This window comes from Lampris incognitus, chromosome 13, assembly GCF_029633865.1.
Source record: "Lampris incognitus isolate fLamInc1 chromosome 13, fLamInc1.hap2, whole genome shotgun sequence".
NCBI classification, from domain to species: Eukaryota; Metazoa; Chordata; class Actinopteri; order Lampriformes; family Lampridae; genus Lampris; species Lampris incognitus.
The window spans coordinates 39422850-39435575 of NC_079223.1; the positions used below are offsets into that span (position 1 = coordinate 39422850).

General features: G+C 43.9%; 1 protein-coding gene across 2 annotated transcripts in view; it reads right to left on the reverse strand.

Moving 5' to 3' along the window:
* The window catches only part of pik3ap1 (phosphoinositide-3-kinase adaptor protein 1), a 24126-nt gene continuing 11400 nt past the window's right edge, over window positions 1-12726 (reverse strand). For both annotated transcript variants that reach the window (XM_056291625.1, XM_056291624.1), the window contains one exon: window positions 1-681. In XM_056291625.1, coding sequence (XP_056147600.1) covers window positions 567-681 — 115 coding nt within the window. In that variant the 3' untranslated portion in view covers window positions 1-566. The remainder of the gene's footprint in view (window positions 682-12726) is intronic.

Genomic DNA, 12726 nt, shown 5'->3' on the forward strand with positions numbered 1-12726 from the left:
TTTGTTTATTATCGTAGCGTGAAAAAAACAGCAGTAACATACACCCGGCAACAACGTGCAGACTTACAACATCATTATTCTAAAGGTGTTCACTTAGCACAGAGACCACAAGCGCCACATGTTCTCCATTCTGCCACGTGTGTCCGCTGTCTAATCAGGGAGTTTTGGCATCTGGCATAGCAGGTGGGCGTAATGAACTAACCGGAAGGACGGAAAACCAGGACCACTCGGGGTACCCGGGAGACTGGAGTAGAGAACCACTGACACTGACTGAACACAGCCTGCACTTTGCAAAACGTCCCTTTGGTATAACAGGGCTTACTGCATATGATCCTTGTGATGAACCAGATCGCACAACAAACAAACAAACTGGGACCTACTAAACTCAACAAACACCCAAAACAACAACACGAGCGGCCAAGCGTGCCTCTATCAGTGCATGTCCCAGAATCCATTTTCACTATAGTAATATTCACATTGGGATAATGGCCACTGTCTCACACAAATGTATAACCTCTTCATATCGGAATAAAGCAAGACTGTTTTTTTTGGAGTCTGCACGTCAATCACCGCGTCCGGCGAGGTATGGGGGGTAGTGAGGTGCCCCTGTGAGAAGGTATTTGAGGAAGAGCTCTGGTAGGGTAGGATATGTACCGATCATCCAACGTGTTCTCTGGTACCCTGAGAGAAACAAAAACAAGGGGGAAGAACATCAGTGAGGCAATCAAAGGGCTATTCAAACAACTTCCTGTTATTACATGAAACTTGGAAACCGGTCTGTTGTTTTCGTTGCAACTGTTTCATTCATGACCATTTGCAGGAACCTTCTGAAACGATTGGCGTGAAATCACACACAAAAAAAGTTGGATCAGTACATCTGGACCCAACGTTTACTGAGAGAAACTCAAGGAAAGTTGGATCAGTTCATCTGGACGCAACGTTTTTCATCACTCAAGAATCTTAAGTGACCTCTTCAGTCTCAACTGACTGCAGTGGCATAACAACCAAATATGGCGTGACCATTGACGATGATGGATTACATTTATATAGCGCTTCACCTTGACACCCAAAGCGCTTCACAGTGAAGGGGGCGGGGGGGCTCACCTCAACCACCACCAATGTGTAGCACCCACCTAGGTGATGCACGGCAGCCATTTTGCGCCAGAACGTTCACCACACATCAGCTTGAGGTGGAGAGAGAGTCATAGTTGAGTAGTTGAGCAAATTACATGGGGGGATGAGTAGGTGGCCAGATGGAGAGAGCCATTAACTAGAGTTTCAATGGCCATATCTATTCACAGAGGATTTGGGAATGTTTGCAACCGCAGCGTTGTAGGATAGCAACAGATGTACTCTTACGCCCGCCCCCCCCCCCCCGCCTCGGTTCAGGGATGGTCATCCCCTCTGCACATAGATGGCCTCTTTGACTCCATGTTCAAACCAGCGTTCCTCCCTATCAAGGATGTGCACATCTCCATCCTTGAAAGAGTGGCCATTGGCCTGTAGATAGATGGGTGTAGACTGTGATGAAACGTATCTGTCAATAAACGTTGTATCCAGATGAAGTGATTCAACTTTCCTTGATTTTCTTTCCTGGGTCATTGAGCATGCATGTAGACATATCGAGAGAAACTTTTCATCACTCATCTAAGTGACCTCAAAGGGTGGCACGGTGGCCCAGTGGTTAACACCATTGCCTAACAGCAAGAAGGTCCTGGGTTCGAACCCCAGGCCGTTCCAGGTCCTTTCTGTGTGGAGTTTGCATGTTCTCCCCGTCTCTGCGTGAGCTTCCTCCGGGTGCTTCCGTTTCCTCCCACCATCAAAAAGACATGCATGTTAGGGTTAATACTCCTGCCTGTGCCCCTGAGCAAGGCAATGGAAAGAAGGACTGGAGTTGGTCCCCGGGCGCTGCAGCTGTCCACTGCTCCTATACAATAGGATGGCTAAAATGCAGAGAACAAATTTCATTTTAACCTACAATGACAAAATAAAGTGGCCATTTTTCCCCTTTGTTTTCTTTCTCTCCAGTCTCAACCGACTGCAGTATCCCCATCCTTTTAAAACAGCACGGTTGCATAACGACCAAAATCAACGATCGATTTCATATGCAAATTACCGTGACCACCAATTTGCATGTTGTTTTCGGTCGTTATGCAAGCGTGCTGTTTGATAAGAATGGGGATACTGCAAACAGTTGAGACCGAAGAGGTCACTTAGATGAGTGATGAAACGTTTCTCTCAATAAACGCTCAAGTTTCTGTGATTTCCTCAGGTGGATTACTGAGCATGCATAAAGACAGCTCAATGTGGGAAAAAAAAGCTTGACGTGGCTTAATGTACCAAAACATCGATCAAAGATGACCAAATTTCTCTCACGCATCTCCTGTCATACGCACTTTGACGTGTCAAAAAAAATCAAGACCGAAATCCTATGAGTATGGACGTTATCTTACATTAATTGTTTTCCTCTCCATTGACCCCCCCATTATAAAGAAAGAGTTTAACGTGGCTTAATGCTCCAAAACTACGATCAAATATCACACATCTTCTGTTATGAGATCTCTCCCATCTTAAAAAAATCTAACTGAAGTACATAAAGATTTCCTATATTTTCTAATGTTCTTCTGAATAATAATTGCATAATAATCAACAACAATAATAATAATAACAATAATGTTCTTCTAAATATGTTTAATACTGGAGGAAGTAAGCTAGGGCAAGATGAGCGATGTGTGAGAGGAATTTGGTGATCATTGATTGATGTTTCGGTTCATTAAGCAACGTCAAGCTTTTTCCATATAATGGGCGTCAATGGAGAGGAAAACGTTTAATGTAAGATAACGTCCATACTCATAGGATTTCAGTTTCGATTTCTTGACATGTCCTTCTTCGGCAGTCCATCGAAACGATGATGACTGTGATGCAGTTTAAGCTTGGCAAGCACGCCTGTAGGCCCTCAGGCCGCATTAGAGCAACAATATCGTCCACATTTGTCACAGACGAATGTTGTTTGAGTTGGTCTGTTATTTCTTGCATGCTGGGCCTTACCATAGGCTTCTTGTCTCTCTTGCTCAACAGCTGTTCTTGATTGCCTTACTGTGGAACGCCATCTCTGTCTGTCCAGGGCCACTGTCTCCCAGTTGGAGTCATCTATGCCACAGATTTTCATGTGGTGCTTGAGCACATCTTTGAAGCGTAGCTTCTGGCTTTCCTGCTTCCCTTTTCCCTGGCACAGCTCCCCGTAGAAAACCTCTGTCTGGCATTCTTCTCACATGGCGGGCCCATCTGAGCTGGGAGGCTGTTATTAGGGTTTCAACACTGACAGAACTAGCACGTCTCAATACTTCCACGTCAGGCACCTTGTCCTCCCATCTGATTCGCAGCAGCTTTCGCAGATGATGAGGCTGTATGCTGGTGAGCCTCTTGATGTGCTTGCGATACAGGGTCATGCATTCAGTGGAGTATAGTAGAGACGGGAGAACAGGTGTGTTGTAGACCTTGATTTTTGTTGTCAGCCTGAGGTCATGGTGGGTGGGACCAAAGTCGTTTGTGAAGAGCACAATGGCTTTTGTGGCCACTTGGATTCTTCTGTCCACTTCTAAGTCAGAGGAGTTTGTATCTGTCACAGCACTGCCCTGATAGTTAAAGCACTAACTGGTCTTCAGAGTTGCTCCATTAACTAAAATACTGGGCTGACCTTCTTCGGGGGCTTTTCTGAGGGGAAGGCTGGTACAGAAGCTCTGTTTTGGAGACATTGATCTTCAGTCCAAAGAGGGTAGCCGCTGAAGAGAAGCAGTCTACTATTTCTTGCATTTCTCCAGGATCATTGGCAACCAGAACTGAGTCATCAGCATAGAGAAGCTCGTGAACACAGAGTTCGCTTGTTTTGGTAGACGCCTTGAGTCTCGCAAGATTGTAGAGGTTTCCATCTGTTCGGGTCCTGATGTACAAGCCACCTCTCAAGTTGGCTGACATTGTTTCTAGGACTGCAGCGAGATATAACATGACTCGGGTCAGTGCAAGCATTCGTCCCTGCTTCACTCCATGCTTGATGTTGAAAGCATCGCTGACATCTCCTCCAATTAATTCGTTCCCTGTCATATCATCGTTAAAGTGTTTATAACAAGAGAGATGTGAGAGAAATTTGGTCGTCTTCGATCGATGTTTTGGTACATTAAACCACGTTAAGGTTTTTCACGTTAAGCGTTTTAGAATGTCCCCATGAGTAAGATCACAAATTCATACTTATGACATCAAACATTAATTTGGGCCAGGGCTGATCCGGGTCTCAGCACCGCCACATAACACTGGCAACAAAACAAAAAAATCCATCAAATAGTAATTTATTCATACATTTTTACTCCGCGTTTATTGTTAAAAGAATACATATATGACATGCTGGCCATTCAAAAAAAAATTTGAAAAAATAATAAAAGATTCACGTTTTTTTCGAGTTTAACATGACGTTGCGTCATCACGTTCGTGGTCAGCGGCAAGCTGACGGTCGTATCCACTCAACAGTATCTGTCTGCGGTCTGCAAGACTTCAAGACACGCCCCCAAAGTACAACACACGCCCACATTAGTACAAGAAACGCCTACTTACAAGTTAGGGCAAGTGGTGGGAGTCCTGCAGTATACTGACTGACGGCTTTCTGTGTGTCTCCTCTATCAACAATGATATTTTAGCAAACTGCTCTAAACTTTATTAACTTTATTATTGCTGTTTTAATTGAGGTGGGTGGGATGGGGTGGGGGATGAATTTATATTAGTGATGCAACTGTGTTCATTTATGTAAGCATTCATGTGAAAGCATGTGTATACATGGATGTTGTTGTAGGATGTTTTTTAATGTGGACCCCAGGAAGAGTAGCTGTTGCCTTGGGTAACAGCTAATGGGGATCTAAAACATAAACATAAACATAAACTACAAGCCATTGACCATGGTCTTCCATTATGATCAAGTTTTTTAGCTTTAAATCAAGGCAAACATCACATCCTCAGACAGCCAAGTAATTTATGTAAACTAGCTAGGTATGCCAGTAATAACAGCAGCCAGCGGCATTTTGCTAGGCTTAAATTTGTGGCTGTAAATTGACAGGAATAATCCGTTACTCAAGTTAGGCTGTGTTTTAAGTATTCTACAGGCTGCATGCCAGTATGTGGCATAGGTGGATGGCAAGATAGGCAGAAAAATAGGTCAGAAACTGACAGTTTAAAAACAGAATGTAATTTGCTCTGATACTCGTCTTAAACAATGTTTCGATTTTACAAAACGATGCAAACGCAAGACAGTTTGCAGCAGGTTGCCTGCAATTTTTGGTAGCTAACTGTTACATTAAGTTAGCGGGCAAGCTCTAGTTCGAGTTTAACTGTCAAGCAAGCTAGCACATATTGAAATCTTTCAGCATTGTCAGGACAATTCGGGTTTGAGAAGAATATCAGAGCAGCTCAAATTACACCATGACTAGTGGTAATGCAGGCTAGCTTGACCATTTCCTAGCATTCCTAGCGTCAATGAAATTATGAAATTAATTAATGAAAAGGAACTAGTTTGCAGTCTTTGTCTTGCCTCTCATAGGAACAAGGCTTCGTTTAATTTTAGTTTGAGCTTTTTTTACATGACTATTTTGACTTAGATAATGTATGCATAATGCATACATTTCCATCCATTATCCAAACTGCTGATCCTGCTCTCAGGGTCGCGTGGGTGCTGGAGCCTATCCTAGCAGTCATTGGGCAGCAGGCGGGGAGACACCCTGGACAGGCCACCAGGCCATCACAGCCCCCCCCCCACACACACACACACACGCACACACACCTATCATTAATGTATATCAAAATCACACATTCAGTCTGTCTCCGATTGATTTTGAGAGTCTCTAACATACTTAACAAAGATGCATAATGTTGCACATAGCCACAAAATAAATATACCACAGACTGAAATTAGCTAGCATAATAAACTAAGCTATTATCAACGTGACTCAGTGTTAATCTCGCCGGAGCTTTGCTTGGTAAAATATAAAGAAAGAGATGACGCTCGCTCTCACAAAACAGGCCTGTACTACAATGTATTAAAACTTTTTTTTCCTATATCTGTATTGATATACACTCACCGGCCACTTTATTAGGCACACCTGTCCAACTGCTCGTTAATGCAAATTTCTAATCAGCCAATCACATGGCAGCAACTCAATGCATGTAGGCATGTAGACATGGTCAAGACGATCTACTGCAGTTCAAACCGAGCATCAGAATGGGGAAGAAAGGGGATTTAAGTGACTTTGAACGTGGCATGGTTGTTGGTGCCAGACGGGCTGGTCTGAGTATTTCAGAAACTGCGGATCTACTGGGATTTTCATGCACAACCATCTCTAGGGTTTACAGAGAATGGTCCGAAAAAGAGAAAATATCCAGTGAGCGGCAGTTCTGTGGGTGAAAATGCCTTGTTGATGCCAGAGGTCAGAGGAGAATGGCCAGACTGGTTCGAGCTGATAGAAAGGCAACACTAACTCAAATAACCACTCATTACAACCGAGGTATGCAGAAGAGCATCTCTGAACGCACAACACGTCGAACCTTGAGGCAGATGGGCTACAGCAGCAGAAGACCACACCGGGTGCCCCTCCTGTCAGTTAAGAACAGGAAACTGAGGCTACAATTCGCAGAGGCTCACCAAAATTGGACAATAGAAGATTGGAAAAACGTTGCCTGGTCTGATGAGACTCGATTTCTGCTGCGACATTCGGATGGTAGGGTCAGAATTTGGCGTCAATAACATGAAAGAAAGGATCCATCCTGCCTTGTATCAACGGTTCAGGCTGGTGGTGGTGGTGTAATGGTGTGGGGGATATTTTCTTGGCACACTTTTGGCCCCTTAGTACCAATTGAGCATCGTGTCAACGCCACAGCCTACCTGAATATTGTTGCTGACCATGTCCATCCCTTTATGACCACAGTGTTCCCATCTTCTGATGGCTACTTCCAGCAGGATAATGCGCCATGTCATAAAGCTCGAATCATCTCAGACTGGTTTCTTGAACATGACAATGAGTTCACTGTACTCAAATGGCCTCCACAGTCACCAGATCTCAATCCAATAGAGCACCTTTGGGATGTGGTGGACCGGGAGATTCGCATCATGGATGTGCAGCTGACAAATCTGCAGCAACTGCGCGATGCTATCATGTCAATATGGACCAAACTCTCTGAGGAATGTTTCCAGTACCTTGTTGAATCTATGCCACGAAGGATTAAGGCAGTTCTGAAGGCAAAAGGGGGTCCAACCCGGTACTAGCAAGGTGTACCTAATAAAGTGGCCAGTGAGTGTGTGTATATATATATATATATATATATATATATATAACACTTTATTAAAAGAAACACTCAATGGTAGGGAAAGTGCTCAACAAATAAGGAGCAAAATATTGACTTGACTCACTGGATTTTATATATATATATATATATATATGCATACATTTATTTTCTTTAAATTTCAAAGTTTCAGAGGTTAACACTACATGTAGAAATTACTGAAGCAAAGAAGAGGAAGCTTAAAGACTTCTTCAAAATATACATCAGCTATCACTACTGATCTAGCTTAGCTAGGCATGTGCCGAAGTTTGTATCTTTTTTTTTAATAGGTTCACTAGATAATCCAATCGTTATTTAATTTGTTGATATAAAATTTAAAAACTGAATGGCTAAGCTAGTTCAAGTTTATTGTCCCTTGGTGCATTTTCAATCTGTTGTCAGATTTGTCTTCATCATGTCATGCCATCAGTGCTTACTATTAAGGTTTTCCTTTTCCTTTGTCAATTCTCCTCATTTAAATGTGGCGTTGGGCATCCGGGTAGCATAGCAGTCTATTCCGTTGCCTACCAATACAGGGATTGCCAGTTCGAATCCCCGTTGTTACCTCCGGCTTGGTCGGGCGTCCCTACAGACACAACTGGCCGTGTCTGTTGGTGGGAAGCCAGATGTGGGTATGTGTCCTGGTCACTATACTAGCGCATCCTATGGTCGGTTGGGGCGCCCGTTCGGGGGGAGGGGGAACTGGGGAGAATAGTATGATCCTCCCACGCGCTACGTCCCCCTGGTGAAACTCCTCACTGTCAGGTGAAAAGAAGCGGCTGGCAACTCCACATGTATCGGAGGAGGCATGTGGTAGTCTGCAGCCCTCCCCGGATCAGCAGAGGGGGTGGAGCAGCGACCAGGATGGCTTGGAACAGTGGGGTACTTGCCCAATTACAACTGGTGAAAAAGGGGAGAAAAATCCAAAAAAAAAAATGCAGAGTTGATCAAAACAGGACAGGTCATGGGGGAGGAGAGGAGGAAAGCAGCTTGAAAATGAGAGAGGAGCAGAGCAGCTTAGGGAGGAGAGGGGAGCAGAGGAGCTTGGACTGGAGAGAAGAGCAGGACAGGGGAGCAATGTAAGTAGCAGCCGCTTACTTGACTGCTGGAATCATAATCAATTTGAACATTTCACCAAGACATAGGGCCCAGACACACCAAACCGACTAGAGGCGACGAAGGCCGACTGCTGCGTCGCCTCACGTCGCCTGCCATCTGGGCCAAAAAGTAGCACTTGAGCACACCGCAAAGACTGCAGCTGACGGCAACTAGCATGTACATTCTGCACTGATTCGCTAAGCTGAATAGCGAATCAGAGGGATCTCTCTCACCGACGGGCTCCGCCGATCGGCCGAAAAGCTGCCGACAGGGGTCCGACTAGTGCCGATGGTGCGGGACACACTGCAAAAACTAGGGTCACAGACGCTCACCGACGTCCCGACATTGGCCAACGACCGACTGTCAGCCTGGTGTGTCAGGGCCCTTATCCATTTCTTATTATTAAAAAGAAAAATTGGGATGCAAATCATGCAGGAGAGCAGGGTCATTTGGGACAATGAGAACAAAACTGAGGTACACTTTCTCTAGCGAATGGCAGCACTGTAGGGTAAGCCCATATGGCAACAACAATGAGAAGCAAGTGAAATCTTTGAGAACGAAAATCAACAAACACAGTGTCTTGCAGTTACAAATGAGCAGAAGACATAACTGAAAAGACAAGATGAGAATGCTCTAGAATCAAGCTCTCTTAAAACACAAGCTGAAATTTTAACTTCCAACCCACAATGTCTTCAGAACAACGCACTTTATTGCAAAAAAATAATCGGCCATATTCTGTTCACCCAGGACTAATAGAGCTACAGAGGATAAATGGTGTAAATGTTGGCCGTGTTCTTCACTCAAATGTCACATGTACAGACATTGTACATTTTATATCAAAAGAGATGAGGCAAGCATTATTGGCAAGCATCAGAATGAACCAATCCAAAGCTCACTGTAAGTGTGGATGAAAGCACCTCTTTAAGCAAAAAGTCTTGTCTTATTGTGGACCCCAGAACATCAGCTGATAGCTTGGAGCCGTTGACCTTCTTTTTAGATCTTCTTGAGCTAGAGAATACAACTGCAGATGCAATTACTAGAGAAATACTAAACTGCCTGCTGAAACATGGCCTTGGTGATGCTTTTCTTAAAGAACGTCCGATGGGATTCTGTTCAGATGGAGCAAAAAAGGGTAAAACTGAAAAGTAAGTTCCCAGGCCTCATAGGCTGGCATTGTCTGAACCACAGGTTTGAGTTGTCTGTGTCAGATACAGTCAAGCACTGCACAGACACCAACCACCTCACAGCTCTTCTTGGAAAGTTATACTGTCTGTATAATCAGTCACATAAAAACCCAAGAGAGCTCGATGCTGTAGTCTCTGAAGCAGGTGTATGTTTGAGGAGGATTGGTCAAGTCTTAGGGATAAGGTGGGGTGGCTTCATCTTTCAGAACAGTGAATGCTGTTTGGACGATGTATGCTGCACTCTACAAACACCTCACAACTGCAAGTAAAGGTCTGAACCAAAACTCAATTGAAGGATGTATGTACGAGGGCAAGCAGCAAAGTTGAGTTCAATTGCTTTTGTTAAAAACCTCAGGCTAGTGATGAACACAGTGGAGGAGCTTAAAGAACTGTCTGAGGCTATGCAGTCCAGAGACATTAGACTGTCTCAGTCAGTCAACCTGAGAAAAAGGCAGCTAGATGTTTTCAAAACCATGAGCAGGAACCCAGACAGTGGTCCATTCTACAAAACTGCATGTGAGGCTGCGCAGCAAGGTGCTTTTAATGGCATAACACAGTTCAGTGACAGCAGCCAGAAGGTAATAGATCACAGAATGTTCTATGAAGCACTATGCAAAAGCATGCAAACAAGAATGGTCACAAGTGAAGAGGAATCACTCTTTCACAAGGTCAATGTGTTGAATAAAAACACATAGCCAAGCCCTCTACCATTAATGTACGGGGGAAATGAAGTAAGAGGACAATGCAATCTTTAGAAAATAGGATTCTCTGGTGTTAGGCAAAGTCACGCGGATTTTAAGGAGAACTCCAGCGTATCAAGGCACAAGTCCCTTCTGAAACGTGAACATGCAGCAGAACCCATTACTGTAAACAGCACAGAGTGAGAGAGATTTCTCTGAAATGAATGCGGTTGTGATACTGCTGCACTCACAACTGAAACTTGAAAATGTCTCTGCTCTAATGTTCATTAAAATGGGTGGACATCCTCTTACCTCTTGGGATACCACAAAATATGTCAGAAAGTGGGTAGCTATGTACCAGAAGATCTGTAGACCATTTGGTGTGTAGACAAAGATGCAGTACCACACAAGCTTCCAACAGTATCTAGATGACTTTGATTAGCATTTTAGTGTTCAGAGCAGAGGGTTGTCTCACCTAGTTATATTTTATTTACAGGTTGTCAAATAACATCGATCAGATCTTGTAGTCTATGCGTGCACACATGCACCCATGAAACCCTGAAATCACAGAGCCCCCACATAACTAATCCCGATTTAACTCTTGCTTATAACCTGCACTCTTCCAGGTTACTTGCTTGCTGTAAATCCTCCACAAGAAATATGGCATTAATTAGAATAGCTCGGAAATATGCATTTCTTTACAATTTCAAATGCAGAAACGCAGTAGAGCATCTTTTGAGCTTGCACTTTACCTCATTGCAAGCACAACATTTTCTCCCATGTTTCTCCTTTTCCCATTTGACACTGTGATTCTACATAGGCTCATTTTCTGCATTAGGGCTCATTATCAACAACAACAACAACAACAACAACAACAACTTAGTTTTGTATAGCGCCTTTCAAGGAACCCAAGGACACTTTACACTAGATAAGAACAAAAAAATAAAAAAACGACACGAACAGAAAATAAAAAGAGCAAAGATTGCCGGGGATAATAGAAGTGAATGGAGGCCATAGGCCTAGGTGAACAGGTGAGTTTTCAGGAGTTTTTTCAAAGTATCCAAAGGCAAATCATTGCGGATCTCTGCTTGAATAGCGGTCCACGGGTGGGGGCTGCCACACTAAAGGCTCTATCCCAAAAGTGCAGGCTGGTGTGGGGGATGGAAAGCAAGCCAGTGTCTGCAGACCGCAGATTCCGGGATGGAATATAGGGGTTGGGGAGGTCTGATAGGTACTGGGGGGTAAGGGCATGGAGGGATTTATAGGTGAAGAGGAGGATTTTATAGGAAATGTGGGATTTGACCGGGAGCCAGTGAAGGTGGACAAGGGTGGGAGTGATGTGTTGCCAGGGCTTGGTGAGGGTGAGCACCCTGGCAGCTGAATTCTGCACATCCTGAATGAAGCCTGTCTAGGGTTTTGCTAGGTACCCCAGACAGGACTCCATTGCAATAAGCCACACGGGAGGGGATGAAGGCACAGATGAGGGTCTCTGCCATGGATTTTGAGGTGAAAGAAAGCAGATTTGGTGACGGATTTGATGTGTGACTGGAACGACAAGGTGAAGTCCAGAATGACACCAAGGTTATGGACTTCTGGGGATGGGCAGATGGAGCAGCCATCTACGTCAAGAAGATCTCCAACCTTCCAGAGCAGCGCCTTAGGAGCCACAACCACAAGCTCATTCTTATTGCTATTTAGCTTGAGTAGATTTGATGACATCCAGATTTTTATTTGGCGGAGGAAGTTGACAAGGATTGTGGGGGGAGCTGAGAGGATGGTCTAGTGCCGAGATAAAGCTGCGTGTCGTCAGCGTAGCAATGGCAACTTAAACCGTGGTGGTGGATGATCTGACCAAGGGGGAGTATGTAGATGTTATCTTATTCCCTTACTGTTTACTTTGCTTGTCATTTTATCAGTCTTTGTTATGGACTTTTCACCCTGTTACTTTTTTTGTAATAATATAGAATCTGTGAACTGATCCATCTTTGCTTTTGCTTCTCGTGATGATATTGAGATGTTCTTACCGCTTGTTTGTTTTGAGGGGTGATGTACTTGTGAAAACAGATATTTTTCCATCTCATCTACACAAAACAGTAATTTGTTTCACTTGAATACTCTTCAGTGTGTTACCCTTGTATTCTGCTGCTATGTTTTAAGGCTTTGGAACCGCATATAAATAAATGAATGTAATTGGGCATTGGTAGTACGATTTTCAACAGCAGTTTCATCGTAGTTTTTTCGTGGGGGATCACAACTCAGTTATCACGCACACCCCTGAAACTGTGAAAAGGATGTGTGAACAGATGAATAAGATACAAACGGAAACACAGTGTACAACATTATCACTGAGCAGGAAGCTGTAGTTTTCTTTTAAAATCGTTGTTAGTAAAGGGTTTGAGATATGCGAA